Source organism: Protopterus annectens, chromosome 2.part2, assembly GCF_019279795.1.
Source record: "Protopterus annectens isolate FY-2018-M chromosome 2.part2, PAN1.0, whole genome shotgun sequence".
Lineage (NCBI taxonomy): Eukaryota > Metazoa > Chordata > Ceratodontiformes > Protopteridae > Protopterus > Protopterus annectens.
In genome coordinates this window covers 457,515,495-457,533,783 of record NC_056730.1, presented here as the reverse complement: position 1 = coordinate 457,533,783, position 18,289 = coordinate 457,515,495, and the positions used below count along the sequence as shown (strand labels likewise).

The following is an 18,289-nucleotide window of genomic DNA, read 5'->3' as shown; positions in this document are numbered from 1 at the left end:
GCCTCTGTCAAGACACTCCCTCGTGGTGAAAAACAATTAAGCTAGTACCTTGAAAACACAGGATTTTTCTGAAAGACTGCCACAATTATAGAGAAATGCTGCATGTAATCATAATTTGGAAGACATCATCACCAATTTCCTTTGCTTTTCATTAATTTTTTCTTCTAAACATTTTATTATAACAGGATCTACTCGGAAGTCAAACTTGTTAGCAAACCAGTGTTCGGAGTTTAAAAGCCATCTTAGTTCTGCCGCTCCATAGATGCACACACTACGCTGATGAGTCCCAGTGCAGGGTGGGTAATATGTTCCCTCTAGATAGTCCCATTTTACAAGTCGAGTTTTACTCTGCAGGTCTGTGATATCTGGTGCATCTCTTGGAACCCCTCCTGGAATTCCTGGCAAACGCACCATTGTTGCCCAGAAGGTTTCATCAGGGGAATAGGTATCTTCTAACCAAGCTAGAAGTTCATTTGTTACTTGACTGTCAAAAGTATACTGAACAAATGAATGGCTCAGGACAAAATAAGCACTGCCCACAAACACTTCAATTCCAGAAGGGGGAGTTGCCTTTGAAGCAGTGGTCTTTACAGGAATCTTTCTATATTCATAATGCACATCCTGAAGTTCATGATGGAAAATAAATCGCTGTTTCTTAAGGTCACTTGGTCTACCTGTTTCCAGCATGTTGGCTCCATCTAAACGTTTTAACTCTGAAATTAATTCAAAGTTGGGTTTTAAAGGAAAATCCTGGCCACAGAGATTGATAACATATTTCCATGGAACAGAAGATTTCAGAAGATCAGAGAGACAATTGAGATCTGCCCGAAGCCTGGAAATGTGGCCATATTCAACAAATTCTAACTTAGATGCAATAAAAACATTAGGGAAACAGGTAGCCAAATTCTGCATAGCTGTTTGAAAGGCAGGAGAGGATTTTTTGTCATAATGGATGCAATATATATTCTGAGGCATATAAACAATACTTAAAAGTCTTTCTACCATGGCAGCATCTTTATGAACCACTACAGAGTATGCTATGGGAAAATCATTTTCTTCCACTGCAGAATACTTTCCATGATTTCTTGCACGGTATGCATCACAGTCGGCTGTTAGGGATTTCACTTCTTCATCTTTCAAATCAACAATGTTCTGTTTTTTTATTTCTAATGTCTTACCAATAGACACTGGGTCAAGTTCATAGACCAAATTACAATTTATTTTATACTTGAAATCGGGCTGCTGAAGTTTCTGAGTAAAATGACTGCTCCAATTTGATCCAACTACAAATGTATCCTTTCTCAGTTTGACAGTTTTATAGAAATTCAAGCTGAGTAAAACAGCCAGTCCAAAAAATAAAATGAGGAAAAAAAGCTTGGTAATTCTGAAAAGACGTATGCACCTCAGAGCACGTAACTTCATTCTGTAAAAAAAGAAGACAAAACTATCAGTCACTAACTGAAGCAAATCACTTGTAACAGTTAATTGTGCATTCTACATAGTAAACTAAATCCACAAGAACAATATTATGCCTAACTTGAACAGTTCCTCAGCTATATAACCAGTAGAAGACTAGACTAACACATTCAGGGTGCTTTGAATTCACAATAATGACCACTATTTTTGTTTGGAACTAAAACATGATAATAAAGCAAAAAAACAAATTTAGTCAAGTACTTAAGGCAGTAGCAGGTTACTACACAACACATAATAAAGGAGTACCCCATGCACACATACATGAAACCTAGTGCTGCCACACAGCAACTTTCTGTAATAGTCTCTGTAGAGCCTGTGCAGTGCTGCAAATTGTAGAACTACCCACTTGAGGCTCTAATATCCTTGATGTGGTCCTTACCAGTCTAGACTCTGCCTGTACTACTCCCTCATCCCTTGTTAAATCTGACCGCAAGTCAGAAATCTTCTCTTTCAGGACTAGTGGTACTACACCACCAAATAAGACTATCTTTAGAGACTTCTCCAGGGCAAACTTACTTCAGCTTGATGAAGATCTCAAAATTCACAAAAGGACTCAACTGAGAAGGCTGCTGCATTCACCTCTAACTTTTACCATCACCTAAGCAGCTGCATAGAAAAGTCAGTACCTACCCAACTTAAATATAAAGGAAATTCAGGAATAAACTTCTCTAGTAGAACTCACATATTTATAAACTGTACAAAAAGGAAGGAAGGCAAATAAAACTTGCAAGGAATCTTCATATACTTACCTCAAGACAGCAATGAAACATGCCAGCAAGGAAATTAGGAGTACTATTAGAAAATGTAAAGCAGAGTGCAAGCCCAAGATTGCTACAGAGACCAAAGGAAAATAAAAATCCTTCTTTAGTTATGCGAGAAAAATCAAGGAACAATACCCAACAATAAAAAGCTCATCCATAATATCACAAATTTTGATCCCAAGGATATAGAAAATATATTAACAGACAAATTTAGTGCTAACTTTACCTCACATATCCACATTTTTCCCTCACTATACCTGAAAATTTAACTTCAAAATTTCACCTGAGATCACCTTGGAATAAGTTTTAAATCCCTATCAAAGGCAACAAATAATGCTTCCATGGGACCAGACAACATATAAGGCTGCATTTTAATTAGTGCCAAGTATGTGCTAATTGAGCCTCTATTTAAAGTGCTTTACCTTATCCTACACACACGGTTCGTGGCTGATTTCTGCAGAACAGCTACTGTGACTTTCAGATATATACAAGGGCAGCCGCTCGATAAAATTACAGAATTACAGGCCCTTCAACTTCACCAGCCTTATATGCAAAGCCATGGAACGAATCATAGCAGAACTCATTTATGCAGAGCCATTAGCCTAGTAACCTCCTATGATCATATGGTCCTATGTAGGCAACTTAACTGATATATACCTTAGTCAGTCTTCTTTCATAAAGAGACAGCCCTGTCCCTTGGACCTAATAAGCTTCTTTGAAAAAGTTACAGAGGCCGTGGACAGTGGCAGTCATTGCACGCTCAAAATGGACAATGCTTTTGACATTATCCCCGATGCTGGTGTCACTGAAAGAATTAAACAAACAATTTAAACCCACACACTGTCTGCTGGATTGCAAATTTGCTATCCTATAGGCCCCAGGTTGTGAAAGTTGCTAGTACTCTTTTGGAATATAAAATTGCAACTAGTGGGATACCACAGGAATCAGTGCCAAGCCCTCTTCTTGTTGACACTTTGCAGATATCTGAGCAAACAACCCAGAGATGTGGCTGACCAAGCTTGCTGATGACTGCAAGCCAGACGATGTTCACTGTTATCCACCCATCTTCAGGCAAACACAATCGTAACAGACCTGGATAGTTGTATGGACAACGCTTCCTCACTTCTACCTCACTTGATAATCATCTTGCTGATAGCAGACTTGGCTCATGTTCTTCTCCAAGTAAACATCAACTATTTAATAATGCTTCCCACTTGAATGTTTCATAGTACTAAAGACCTATAGCTGAAATCACACAAACCTCAAATTCTCTTTTGCTCAAAACTATAACCACCTTCTTTCACAACTAAGAACATTTCTCCTGTGTATACCTCTGAATTTCAGATGGAAAATAAAAAAAATAATCTATCTTCCCTCATGATACGTACCGTTTCTTCTTCTGACTTCCCTCCTTTCTTACAGCTCTCTTTCCTTATTTGCTAGACGTGCTGCATCCAAGCCAAAATACAGCTCAAATCCTTGCCAATTAACTCTTAAGACACTAATGATAATGCAATGGCTTTGAAAAGTACAGTTATTGAATATGGAATATTGTAATCTTTGTTTTAATCTATTATACCATATATGAATGCACTTTATGTTATTTTTCTTATTTGTTAATGTACGATACTGTAATGAATGTTGTTCTTTGCAAATCTTTTGGGATTGCATTGATCAGTTGCTCTCCATTTGTACTTCATCTTCAAGTGATCGATTACATATTTCTAACAGTCTTGTATTATTGTTGGTATTGAAGCTTTTCGCCCCAGGCCTCCACTGAAAAAGAATTTTCATGCCAGTTGGACTTTCCGAGTAAACAAATGCAATACTAATAATAACCATTATCATCATCAACCCCCTTTTTCCCATTTTCTACATGAAGTCGGAATTTTGTGTTAACTATTGCCATCTCTCTGGATTCAAAGCCACACTCCTGCCTTCTACGACATTCATGCCTGACTGTCGCAGACCTTCTTTCGCACAATCTATCCACCTCTTTACTGGACATCCTCATTTCCTCTTACCTTCTTCCTGTCTGTCCCAACTCTTCTTCTCCAAATTGTCTTTTGCTTTTCTGCACATATCTGAACCACCATAATCTATTCTCTTTGATCTTTTTTTCAATTGGAGCTACTTTGGTTTCTGCTCTTATGTTGTCATTTCGTCTGTCTCACAGTGTGTATCCTACCACCCTTCTCAAGCATAAACTTCTCTAGTAGAACTCACATATTTATAAATTGTATATCACCTCTAGCTTCCTCATCTGCTCTGCTTTTACTGCCCAGGTATCTGTACCATACAATAGTATTGAATGTACTACTGTCTTGTATACCTTATTTTCAACTTCTTTGGCATTCTTCTGTCATAGACTACACCTGACATTCTATGTCAGTTGGCTGAAGCCTCTCTGATTCTATCTCTGACCTCTTCATTCAGACTTCCTTTCTTCTCAACCACCCCTCCTAGACACTTGAAGCTATTAACTTGTTCCACTGTCTTTCCTTCTATCAATTCTCAGCCTCTTCTAATTTCTCCAATTTGCTGCAATTACCACTGTCATATCTGTGCTTAGTTTAAACCCATGTACCTTCAGTTTTGCACTCCATTCCCATATCCTTTGCTGAAGCTCTTGCTCAGTCTGCCTGTAATGCCATATTGTCTGCATATAGCAACCATGCTGATCTGCTCCCTCCGACATGTTTGCTAATGTAGTCCATCACCAGTATGAACAGCAGTGGGCTCAGAGTTGAACCCTCGTGCACACGCACTCCCACTGGGAACCCATCTGTGAGACGGAACACTGTATGTACTTGAGTCATTGGTTCCTTGTACATAGCCTGCACTAATTCTACTAATGTTTCTGGGACTTTGAATCACTGCAGTACTGCCCAAATCAGCTTTCTTGGAACCTAGTCATAACCTTTCTCCAAGTCTTGGAATGCCCAGTAGGACTCCTTTTTCATCTCTAGCTTCTTCTCAACCATCTGTCCCACTGCAAACATCAGGCCAACTGTGCTGCATCCTGATCTGAATCCAAACTGCTCATCTGCCATCTTACATTTTACTCTCTGTGTATCCGTTTATCAATCACCCTCTCCAGGTCTTTCATGCAATGTGACAGGAGCATTTGATACCTCTGTACTGGCCACAATTGTGGATGTCCCCTTTCTTCTTGTACACTGGCATGAGTATGACTATTCTACAGTCATCTGGATATGCCTTTCTCTCCACACTGCTATAAGTACCCTAGGAGCCATTTCTCCTCTATCTCACCCATCATCTTTATCTTATCTGCTGTGACCTCATCTGAGCTTGCTGTTTCCCTGATTTAATTTCCTTAGTGCTATTCTTACTTCATCTGGAGTAGGCTCCTCTTCTTCTCTCATCATAGGCTGTGTTTGGGGCAGTACAGCTTCTGTGGGGTATTCTTCATTCAGAAGCTGCTGGAAATTCTCCTTCCATCTGCCTTTGGTGTCCTGTGGACTAGTGAGCAAGTTGTTGCTGGCATCCCTTATGAATGGTGTCTGACTATCCTCTTTATCTTTCTGTCTTTGCCTTGCAACCTGATATAGTTGTGCCACCTACTGAGTCACTTTCCAGACGCTGCTAGAGCACCTCCAACGCCGTGTTCTTTGCTACTGCCACTCCTTTCTTCTTTGTTAGCCAACCTGTATTGCTTCCTAGCCTGGTCAGTCTTCTGTATCTCCCACTTTTTCCTGCACTCCTTTTTTTTTAATGACTTTCTGGACTTCTGCATTCTACCACCAGCTTTCCTTATGTACCTTATTTCCATACCTGGCCCAGCCACATATCTGTTCTGTAGTCCTCACACATGCTGTTTTGAGGCACTGCCATTCAGAAACATCACAGCTGGGTTAATAATGTGTATTACTATTGTTATTATTGTTGTTATCATTATTATCAATAATAATAGTAATAATAATAATAGTATTTGTACCATTGCCAGGAAATTCACAATGCTCCCTCATTTGCTCATCATGTTTCCACTGTAGTCAGGAAATTCTTTTACCTGGCCCAGTCAATTTCCAAGGGAATATCTTCAAGATCTAAAAGAAGTCAATCAACTTACTATTTGCCAACAAACTGGAAGAACAGTTGTGATTTTATGCAGAGGGCCTGGTGCATCCCAGGACTGCTATAATAGCCAATACTTGCTGTAAAAACTTTGTTTGTACTGAGAAAGAGATTTTGCTTGGTAAACTGATTAAGTCTACTAGTATTCTAGCTTGCATTTTGGCTTAAGCTTGGGAGGCATTATTTTGGGGCAGCTCAGCCAGCTTGGTTAATGACAGCTTAGGGGTCTTAGCCATTAAATATATATATATATATATATATATATATATATATATATATATATATATATTTATATACGGTATATTATATATAAGAACAGTATGTGTGTGTATATATATATATCTATATATCTATATATCTATATCTATATATATATATATATATATATATATATATATATATGTGTGGAAACACTTTATAACCTCGCAATCCTGAAATATTGAATTTCAGAATCTCGAGCCTATAAAGTTGAATGGCCGGAAATCGCAAACCTGGAAATCTCGAATCTGACAATGTCGAATCCGCGATACAGATAGCGCATTAGGCGAGTGTTGTTTACTTCAGGGTTTTGGGGAGGGATTGTGTGTTTGTGAGTGTGTTGGGACGTTTTATGTGTGGGTTAGGGTAGGTAGGTCAGAATGTGAGTGTGTTAGTGTTGGGAGTGGTGGTGTTTGCATTTCTGTGATGTGTGTTTGTGCGGGGGGGGGTGTGGAATGTGTGGTGCTGGCTTGTCTGTGTTATGGAGTGTAGTGCAACCTCAGAGTTAGTATATATATTAGTGGGGGGTGTAGGGGTGCAGGGGGGCCTGCCCCCTGCATATAGTAAAGGTAGGTGTGTTTGTTTAGTTGTGTGCATGTGTATTGTATTGCTTTTTGTACAGTGTTGGGAGGTGTGTGTGTTTGAAATTGTATGTGTTGTATAGTGCGTGCTGTGTCTTTTCGCGGTTTTGTGGTTTCGGGAGTTTGGGTTCGCGATTTTGTGGTTTCAACTGTTTGGGTTTCACGGTTTTGTGGTTTCGGTTATTTGGATTTTCGACTTCATGGTCTTGAGATACTGAAATTCGATAATTCAGTATTTTCAGATTACGAAGTGAAGATATATATATATATATATATATATATATATATAGTGTGTGTATATTAGACTGATCCAGGGATTGCCACTGGCACAGTTGTTAAGCACATTTGAACAAAGGAAAGTACGTGCAGTTTACAATGTCCTTTCAGTGGTGGTAAGGCTACATTTGTGTCATCTGGGTTTCTTACTGTGATTGTATTGACTAGGACTAGTGTCAGTTATTGGCTATCTCATTTTATTTTGGGTTATTCAAATTTTAGTAATGGCTTGTGCATTTTATGTGAAGTGGACACTGAGCTTTTAGCTTTTGGGTATCATCTTAAATGTATGCATTAGTTTCCTGGTGGCCTTTTAATCATTAAATGACTTGTAAACAGAACTGTTCAGGGGCTCTTTCTTACCTGGTGTGATGACAATGGACTCTATGTAAGTATTTATATATGTATGTATAGTTACAGGTTAGAGTTAGGGGTTTAATACCAAGTTGTGATGATTTTGTACTGGCTGGCTGAAATACTGTGGAACACCTTGGGCTTGGATCAGCACAGTTGTTGTGACTGTCCTGGATTCACAAATTGTGATTACAAGTCTGTAGCTATCAGCATAACATGATACCAAAATGCAGTATGATTAATTGATTATTTAGGTGCATTTGGAAGCTGCTGTGGGCATCTGGCAGTAGTCAGACTGCTGTTCTTTCCATAAACAACCTGGCATGGTTCACACTAAGGCCAAAACGCTAAATATCCACTCTTCAATCACCACTCCTGTCTTGTTAAATGTTCATACTCTTTACATGGATAAGGCTCACTTTGTTACAGTGTAACTGTCACAATTAATTAAATGGACTATGTAGATCTTCAAAAGACTAAGACTTATTAGTAAGAAGGCTGGTGATCACCCCAATTTACTTTATCTGTCTCTTAGTGACTTAAGTCATAGCTTACATTCATGATTTGCATTACACTGTGTTAACATTTATTAATAGCCTGATGTATAACAAAACAGCTTGCTGGCTTTATCACTCTCTGGAACTGCTTTCTTGATTCTACTGTCATTTGTGTGTATTGTGTTATGTGTTGACATCATGAACCTTTACAGAAAAAAGGGCAAAGGCCAGCTTCAGACAGTTACTGAGGGACAAACCAGTCATCGGATGCGGATTCTCATTTGGGTGACCCAGTGATGGCTTGGGATAGTCTCCCCTAACAATGGGTTTTCCTTGTTTTAAGGAACTATCCATAGAGGGTTATTGCCATCTAAGATGGACTGCTGGACCTTCTGCTCCTGTGACCCTCTCTACAGCACTATATTCAAAGGTGAGGCTGATCCACAACAAGCCAGGTATTACAAGTGACCTGGTGTAGAGTGTTGATCTTGCATTTGCAACAGCGAAGTGGCCAAATGACAACTTTTGGCTGCATTTCATGGCTCTGTAACCAACCATCTCTTGTGCAGAGCACTAGATGTAACAATCAGTTTTGGTGACTTGCATCTTTAAAACCGCTCATAAAGTAGCCTAGGTTTTCAACTGGACTGCCAAGTTCTTTGAATACATTCTACCCACAAAAACAGAACTGCTGACTCCTTCACATTCTAATATGTACCCAAAAAAGTAAAGACATTCTTACAAGAGTTCATTAACTCCTTTATCAGCTCAGATGTAAACTCCCCAAACTGTATTATAGTCAGAAACATCACAGTTGGGTTAACAATGATTCAGTGACCGTTGCAAAAAAATTCCTGTCCATTGTGCAGAGATTTGAATTTGTCCAAGTTACTTCTTCTGCAGTTCATGAAAGCAGAAATTCAATGAACATGATCTTCCAACTGTGTTTGGTCATCGCAAACTAGATTAAGCCAGTCTCTGGATTTATTACTACTTGATACACCTTACTGGCACTGTCCGTAGTAGTTCACCCAATCTGAGCCTGTAAATAACAGGAACAAAAAGGATATAATATCAGGGGATCCAAATGGATCACCGAACGGCAACATAACCGAAACAGATTTGGCTGGGCATACTTGCGCAAAAGTGCTTTTCACTGAAAGGCACTTTCACGTAAGTATGCCTGTTGCGAAGATCGCACTACAGTGGGGATAAGGGAAAATTCCCTTGTCTCCACTGTAGCGTGACCTCAGAGTGAGAATATTTAAGTAGGGGGGTTGTGAGGGTGCAGGGGGGCTTGCCCCTCTGCAAAAACGTAAAAGTCATGTTTTATTATATATTTTTTTAAACACACTTTAACGAAAATGCTTTTTCAGTGAAAGCGCTTTCGTTAAAGTGCGTTCGGTGATTGTGGATTCGGACTATTGAACTTTCGTTCAATTGTCCTAGATCCAATATCAGATAACCTTCCTTTTACTTTCACACCACTTTATCATGAGCCTGTTCAGAAGATCCAGACTTCATTCTTGCAGCCTGGAAGGTTTCTGATGTGGCTCTGTTTTGCCCCACTTCTGTATGATCATCATTTGATCATTCTATGTTTTGGGATCATGTTACGCTGACAGCTGCAAGCCAGTAATCTTGCACTGAGAATCCAGAGCAGCCACAATACATATGCTGAGCAAAGCCCAAGACATTCCATAATATTTCAGCATTCCAGAACAGAATCGCTATATCTCGGGTGAACCACCTCCAATAGGACACCCAATCAATGGTCAGCACCACAGGAAAAAAGGAAGAAGCGTGGCAGAAGAAAAGGAAGAAGCGTGGCAAGCCATGGTGAATATTATGTTATCAATTCAGAAATCATCTGCAAAAAAGGCAATATTGCTGCTAAGGATTAGCTCTGCCTCATCCAACTAACCAGCTGAACTCTTCTGGATTGCAGCCTGCCATATCACCTGTAAGGCATTTTCTGCTTCAGAATTTGAGACAACAGCTCAGTTTTCTGGACAATGAGGTTGATCACATTAGGAAAGAAATTTGACTTTGTGAATCTATAGGGCAGAAAAGTGAACTGCATAAGGTACCTCCATACTGGAGTTGGCTGTTCAGAGATTATGACTTAGAATTTTGTCTTATGCAAAACAACCTGTGAGCTGGATCCTGGCTCTTCTTATCTTGTACTGTATATATTGCTTAGAAGTTCATGACTGGTTATTTTCTAGATTATGACTTATTCCTTAAGTATTGGTGCTTTTTCAGCTGTGCTAACACAGACCTTAGTAGATCCTGTTGTCAAAAAAATATCTCTTAGCTCATGATGCTTGGATAACGATGGGTCATCTCAAAACTTCCCTTACTAAAAAAGTTGTAAGCATACAGTCTGCATAATCTTCACATCTCACACCTTCCTCAAGCAAATGGATTCTGCTTTCAATATTTGCCATAGTACAAAGATTTTTTTTGAGGGGTCTTAACTGAGGGATCAGATATGTTATTTAGTTTTGTTCTTGATCTCTATGTGGCTTTTAATACTGAAGTATGACATCATTCATCACTGAGTATGGAATTACTGTGAGTAATCTACAGTACAAGAGTATGTATTTTGTACCTTTTGGGTCACACACAGATTGCGACATTATGGAATATATCCTTTAGATTCCTTATTGTTCTGTGTTGGGACATTTCTATTCATGAAGTACATGCTATTACTAAGCAACACTACTAGAAAGATTTAAAGGTACGATTACTATCTTGATAATACTCAGCTAGATGCTTCTTTCACTGCACAGCAGATGGTCAGTCGTGATATACAGTATTGTTGCCCAAAGTCCACATTAGCTTGTATTGGTCAGTGCTGACTTAAGTTTCACCCTGTAAATCCTGAGATGATATTAATGCATGCCACACTGCTCCTTCAGTTCTCTATGCTTCAGCTTATCACTTTAGATTAGGGCAACTAGCCAGAGTTAGTGGCTAAGATGCAGAATTGCAGGGTGATACATTTTGTCCAGCAGACATTAATGGGTCAGCCATCAGGAGTTATAAAAGTAACTTCTGTTTCAGGAATACCACCCAGATTAGGCACCTTACCACCTGAGGACTTGGCCACATTTGTTCATGCACTTAACTTAGCCACTTAAAATACTGTAAAGCTATCCACTCTAGGCTGTTATGTCCTGTCTCCTTGCATGTTCAGCTAATCAGAATTATGCAGCACAATATCACTGGAATCTTCAAATATGATCAACAATACTCTATGGAGTCTGTACTGTCTTTAGCTTACTTAGCAGATTAGGTAAATTGTATTGGTTTTGTCATAATTATATTATAAGGTACTGATTTTGGCATAATTACCCCTACATGACATGGGTCTCATCTGTTTTAAAGATATTGCAAACTTATGCCATGATGATTCCCAGGCATGCATTTAAAATGACACATTCTGTGATTATTTGTGCATTAAACCTTGCACCTGTGGACATTCACTACTCAAGTAGCTTAGGTTAAGCCTCAGTGACTATTTTATGAGATTTCTATGGCTATGGATGCACTCTTTTGTTCTAAATAATAAAAGCATTAAAATATAATTTAAACTTTACTGCTTATCATAATGTCAATTTTTACTGTTACTGTCTTACTGTAGTATGATGTGCTTAGGTTTAACAATACACTTACCAGAACAGGCCAATAGGATGAAAGCAGGTAAAAAAAATCGTCTGCTGCTTAAAATCTAAACTGCGACCAGTCCATAACCCAGAGCAAACAAGCTTATTTGATGAGAAGGAATTATTCTTTTTTCTCAGACTCAGGATTATTTACATTAACCCGAACAAATCAATTACTTAAGGACAGTACATAAGGTCCATAACTTGCCAGTGAACCTACCACAATTCATTTTGGTATGAAATGTGATCTGGCATCAGCCAACTTCATGCAGGAAATCACAAATTAAAAGGCAAGTAATACTATTTTACTGTAAATTGACTGATCACTCAGTGACAGACCACCTGAGAAAGCAAAACACCAAATGATGTCTAAAACGTTTTCTTATAACTAACAATCATTTCACTTAGCATATAAACATATTAACAGCCTGAAAAAAAAGAATTGCAGAAGCAACTCAGTGAAATCAAGACAAAAAGCATATTTCACTAACCTATGGCACCGAGACAGCACCGGACTTCCTGCTGTAGTAAATTATCAGCCAGAAAAGATTCACATCCCGTGACTTGCATCACCCTTCTCACACAGCAAAACTGCCAGTAGTAGAAAAGTATTATTTACAACTCGGAAAATACAGAAGTGACAAAAATAGGGAAATCCTGTCAACCTATGATTATCATTACCTTTGAGAACAAAAACAGTCCTTCAGTCATGTTAAGGATTACAAGTTTCCCCTTCTGCTGCATCATATGTTATCACTTGGAAATTTTCATCCTCTTGTGTACTGTGGCACATTGCTTTTTACCTTCTCTTTTCCTTTCCTAGCAGGCCAAAGTAGAGTTCTTCCCTGTTTTTACAGAGTTCTTGGCATAACCATTTTACACACTGCTTTCATCTCTCTCTCTCTCTCTCTGTATACATATATATATATATATATATATATATATATATCCTGGATTCACTCCCGTGCATTCAGCACATCAGACAACAAGCACCCTTCATTGTTTCCGTAGCAGGTACAGGTTTTATGGGATTGGGTTACCAGCCTTAGGCCCAACCCTCCACAGAGTGTGCACCACACACTCGCACACCTAGGGACAATTTAGAGTGTCCAATCCACCTACCACATGTCTTTGGAATGTGGGAGGAAACCAGAGCACCCGGAGAAAGCCCACACGAACACAGGGAGGACATGCAGATTCCGCACAGATGGCACCCCAGCCAAGAATCAAACCAGAGAACCTCTTGCTGTGAGGTAACAACACTAACCGTTACACCACACACATACACACACACATATAAATCCAAACCAAAAAGTAAAAAGGTCACTCTGACAAACCGATTAGCAAAAACTACAAGAAAAAAACTAACCAAGCTAGACTTTTCCCTGTGTGATACCTTAAACGTGTTGTGATACAGGTCCATGGGATATATGCAAATAACCCTTTAAGGACATCAAATATTCAGCTAGATGGCTTCTGAACGTCCACAACTTTTTCCTTTAAGTCTTTTCGGACAGATTTAGGCCAATAAAGCCAAACTCCACTAGCTGTGGACATGCACATTTCGACCTTCTAATGACCTCTTCAGCACAGTATAAGTGGACTGTTTATATTTATACATTTATATGGCTTTGTATTGTCTGTTTTAAATAGAAAATAATTAGCTTTATGCAACAATCAGAAGAATGTTAAAAAATAGTTTTTGTTCTAAAATCACATGATGTTTGTCTTTTTCATGCCATTTCACAGGACACAACTTTGTCCAGATAGGGACAATGTGTAAAGAGGGACAGCTGGTAACCCTCTTTTGTAATGGGTAGTTTATGTTGTAATGGGTTCCTTGGTACAGTGGCAGCATCTCCAGATGTAGAAAAACAAGCAAACTCTATATTGTAACCAGTTGTTGCTAGCCCCCTTTCCCTTATGGTACAGAAAGAGAATCTCCCCCTTCAGGAAGACTGCAGGTTGAGGAAGTACTCCCTGTACTACAGGAAGTATCTTCTTAACAGCTCGTAATCTTAATCAGCACCAACTGCCACATGCATATCTAACAATATAGTTGAATGTGAGGAACAGGAAACACTTACAGGAATGGCTCGTACACGAGAGAGTAAAATAAAATCCTTTATTCCACAATGGTGCAGTTAAGCGCTTTCAACTGGAACCCCAGTCTTCTTCAGAACCATTTAAAAATACACATAGCCTAGTATATATAGTCAGAGTAAGTCAATCAATATAAAAGTCCACCAAAACTCTTAAAGGTGTAGATCTCACTGAACATTTCATTCAAAGTCACACAATGAAGATCCATCATGTATAAAAAATACTAAACAATAATAAAGTTACAATTATATGCCTACTTAGATATGTCATAAAAAATACTACATAACAATAATAAAAAGAAATAATTATAAATGTCTAATTATAAGCTTTGCACAAGACCAATGGTGCTGGAATATGTTACAAGGAAAAATTCCAAATCTAACAAAAAAATGTATAATGACAGTTCAATCCTTAGTAAATAATAACTATAGTATTGACTAGAACTTACTGGGAAAGTACCAGAAAAGGTTTAATACTAATGAATTCATTCAGTCCAGGGGGTCTTGTGGCATCCAATAAAATCTGCCACCTGCTCTCCAATGCAGCTAACTGCATCTTCCAATTACCCCCAAATAATGAACTCTTAATTTGGTCTATAATGGCAAAACGAAATAAATGCTCTCCCCCACACTCATTGATATGCCTATATAAAGCATTTTTAGTATCTTTTTTCTGGATACGATAATAATGTTCATAGATACGTTTTTTTAAAAATCTTTCAGTTTTGCCAATATAGTACGCTGGGCATGATAAACACGTAGCCAAATAAACCACCTGACTAGTGTTGCAATTCCCTATTCTGGTCTTAATACAAGTATGATTGATGTCTTTGAGTCGAATACATCTAGCCTCATTGATGTGGTTACACTGTTTGCATCTTCCACATTTGGTAGTACCTTTATATATATCTATTTTATCAATGTTATTACTGGCCTTCTCCAAAGTTCTTTTAAGGTTAGTACCTGTCCTATACACAAATTTGGGTGAAGGTCCCACAATATGATCTAAATTAGAGGCTGTAATAATGTCCCAATGTTGGCACAAAATGTCCTGGATGAAGTTTGTGTATGGGGTATATGTCAATATACATGCTCGACCAAACAATCTATGTTCATTTCCTTCCCCTATCGAACTGGCTACGTAATTACCCAATAAAGGTGGGTATTTATTTCCCCATTCTTTTTGCACATAACTTATAACATCCCGGAGCATATTTGCCGGGTATCCACGGTTAAGAAATAAGTTTTTAATAACATCAAGTTCTAATCTCATAACTGATTCAGTCGAGGACATCCTCGCTGCACGAATGCACTGCCCCTTGACTATATTTTTAAAAATGTGTGGTGGATGGTTGCTGGAAAAATACAAATAATCATTAGAAAAAGTTGGTTTGCGGTAGATCTTAGAAGTAAATCCATTACTATCAAATCCAACTAACACATCCAGGTAAGGTATGTTAAGGACACTGGTGTTGTAAGTGAATTTTAAGAATTGGGAGGAATTGTTAAGAAAAGACATAAATTCTTGCAGTCTCTCTGTCGATGCCTGCCATAAGATAAAGATGTCATCCAAATATCTAGCATAAAATTTTATGTCAGTATAGAAATAACTTTTAAATAATACTTCTTCCTCCCATTTTAACATCACAAGGTTTGCGAAAATGGGAGCACAAGATGCTCCCATAGCAACCCCCTTGATTTGTTTAAAGAATTCTCCTTGAAATGCAATGTAATTGTGCTCCAGCACCAATCCCATCATATCACATAGCAAGGAGACCTTGTCCCAACTTAATCCTGAATACTTTCTCAAACTATTAGAAAAATATTCCAGACCTTCATCTCTAGGGATGCTAAAGAATAAGTCTACAACATCTATAGTTACAAGGGTGAGATCAGTTTTCCAATTGTCCTGAGTTAACTTCCCCAAAAAGCTCCAAGAATCTTTCATAATATGTGGGATGGCCCCATAAATATACTTAAGCTGATGATCTATCCATCTACCTACATTAAATGTTTTAGATTTAGACCCAGAGATGATCGGTCTAAAGGGGGGTTTGTCTAAAGATTTATGTATCTTTGGGATCCCAACAATTTTGGCCAGCACCGGATGGTCATTCTTCAAAAACGTATAGGTCTCGTTGGTGATCCTGTTATCTATTAAATATTCTTCAATAGCCAGATCAATACGGCGATGTCCTATATTAATCTGGTTGATGGAGATAGTTTCATAGGTGTCAGTCTGATGTAATATGTCATATATGCTAGAAATATATGCTTCAGTCTAGAATAGAACTATCCCTCCACCTTTATCAGGTTTCATTATAATGGACCTCCTTGTTATGTATCACTTTATTTAAACACTCCTCTCTAGCTGTGTAAGGTTGGTCTGTGAATTGTAATAAATTTGGTGTCTGTTCCTTATGTCCCTATGTAACCTATAAATGTCCTTACACACTAGTTTCTCAAAATTGGATATACTAGGATGGGAGGTAGGGACATAGGAACTTTTTTTACACAATTGGTTGTTCTTTGTCCTGTCCATATTATCCACTTGATTGTCATACACAATGGCTAGGTTTAATTTACGACAATAGAGCTTAACTTGTTTGATATTATCAACTAAGTCACTACGAACAGTAGGGATGAACTTCATGCCTTTACACATAACACTAATAAATTGTTCATCAACCTCCACATCAGTGTAATTATAAACATTGAAACCTTCATGACATGAGAGAGTACAGGGATGAGTATGTGGAATCTTAGGAATACCCTGTAGATTCTCAGCAACATCAAAAACTTTATCAAATGAAGGTGTCAATGTAGGGGGGTCAGCCAAATGTAACCTATCCCCTGTAACTTCACTGACTCTGGTGTGGGGGACATGGATTATTTCCTGTGGTTGTTCCACTGTCTGTTGGGATTCCTGGGGAAGAATGGCTTGTCCCTCTGAAAATCCCTATAGATAGATTTTTTCTGTATTTATCCTTTACACATAACACTAATAAATTGTTCATCAACCTCCACGTCAGTGTAATTATAAACATTGAAACCTTCATGACATGAGAGAGTACAGGGATGAGTATGTGGAATCATAGGAATACCCTGTAGATTCTCAGCAACATCAAAAACTTTATCAAATGAAGGTGTCAATGTAGGGGGGTCAGCCAAAAGCTATACATTCAAGTAAACATTATGGAAACAACAAGCAGAAGCTTGATTATGATAAAAAAGGTACTGTGCAATACAATATTTCTAGTCCTAATCAGGACTTCAGGACATTTGCTCGTAATGGTTGTACTGAGCCGAATAGACATAATTTTAACATTTTATCTAAAACCGCTAATGAAAGAGTACTTATGGAGCATTTTTTAAATGACCAACATGATGCTTATGATTTTGGGAAGAAAGGTCATCTGAATAATTCTAATAAAAATTATGTGTACAGTTCACTTAAGGAAATGATTTTTGATTTTGGTAAAAAACTTACTGCGTATAAAAATTCCAAAATTGATGTGAGTTATTTAAATAACTGTTTGAAAATTAAGGTTGTACCTAAGGGCCTAAGGTTCTTTAAACTCCCATTAGGCATCACTTACAATTCTGATGTGATGCTTGAATTTAATGGGCTATTTGATAGTTTTGGATATGCTTATATGCAATTGTTACTTAAATACCAACAGGAGAAATGTGTTTTATTAGGAGATGAATTGGAGAGTATGTATGAGACTATTATTGGTGATGCTGAATACGACTCTTGGAAAGAATTGTTTAAGAAACAATTTTTTTTGGCTGACAGTAGAGCCAATAGTATATTTGAGAGAAAAAGCAGGAAGTTGTCTAGAGATTTAGAGTTATACAGTACCAACAGGGCTTATATTTGGCCTAAAGAAAAAGTTACTGAACATGGCCCAAACATACCCCCTTCTAGATCTATCTATAGGGATTTTCAGAGGGACAAGCCATTCTTCCCCAGGAATCCCAACAGACAGTGGAACAACCACAGGAAATAATCCATGTCCCCCACACCAGAGTCAGTGAAGTTACAGGGGATAGGTTACATTTGGCTGACCCCCCTACATTGACACCTTCATTTGATAAAGTTTTTGATGTTGCTGAGAATCTACAGGGTATTCCTAAGATTCCACATACTCATCCCTGTACTCTCTCATGTCATGAAGGTTTCAATGTTTATAATTACACTGACGTGGAGGTTGA

At 38.2% G+C, this 18,289-nt stretch overlaps 1 protein-coding gene across 1 annotated transcript in view; it reads right to left on the bottom strand.

Annotated features, from left to right (window-relative positions):
* The window catches only part of GCNT4 (glucosaminyl (N-acetyl) transferase 4), a 430,511-nt gene that overhangs the window by 962 nt on the left and 411,260 nt on the right, over window positions 1-18,289 (bottom strand). Inside the window, exon 3 of the mRNA XM_044063953.1 lies at window positions 1-1,423. This exon is cut by the window's left edge and continues 962 nt beyond it. Coding sequence (XP_043919888.1) covers window positions 109-1,422 — 1,314 coding nt within the window. The 5' untranslated portion in view covers window position 1,423 and the 3' untranslated portion in view covers window positions 1-108. The remainder of the gene's footprint in view (window positions 1,424-18,289) is intronic.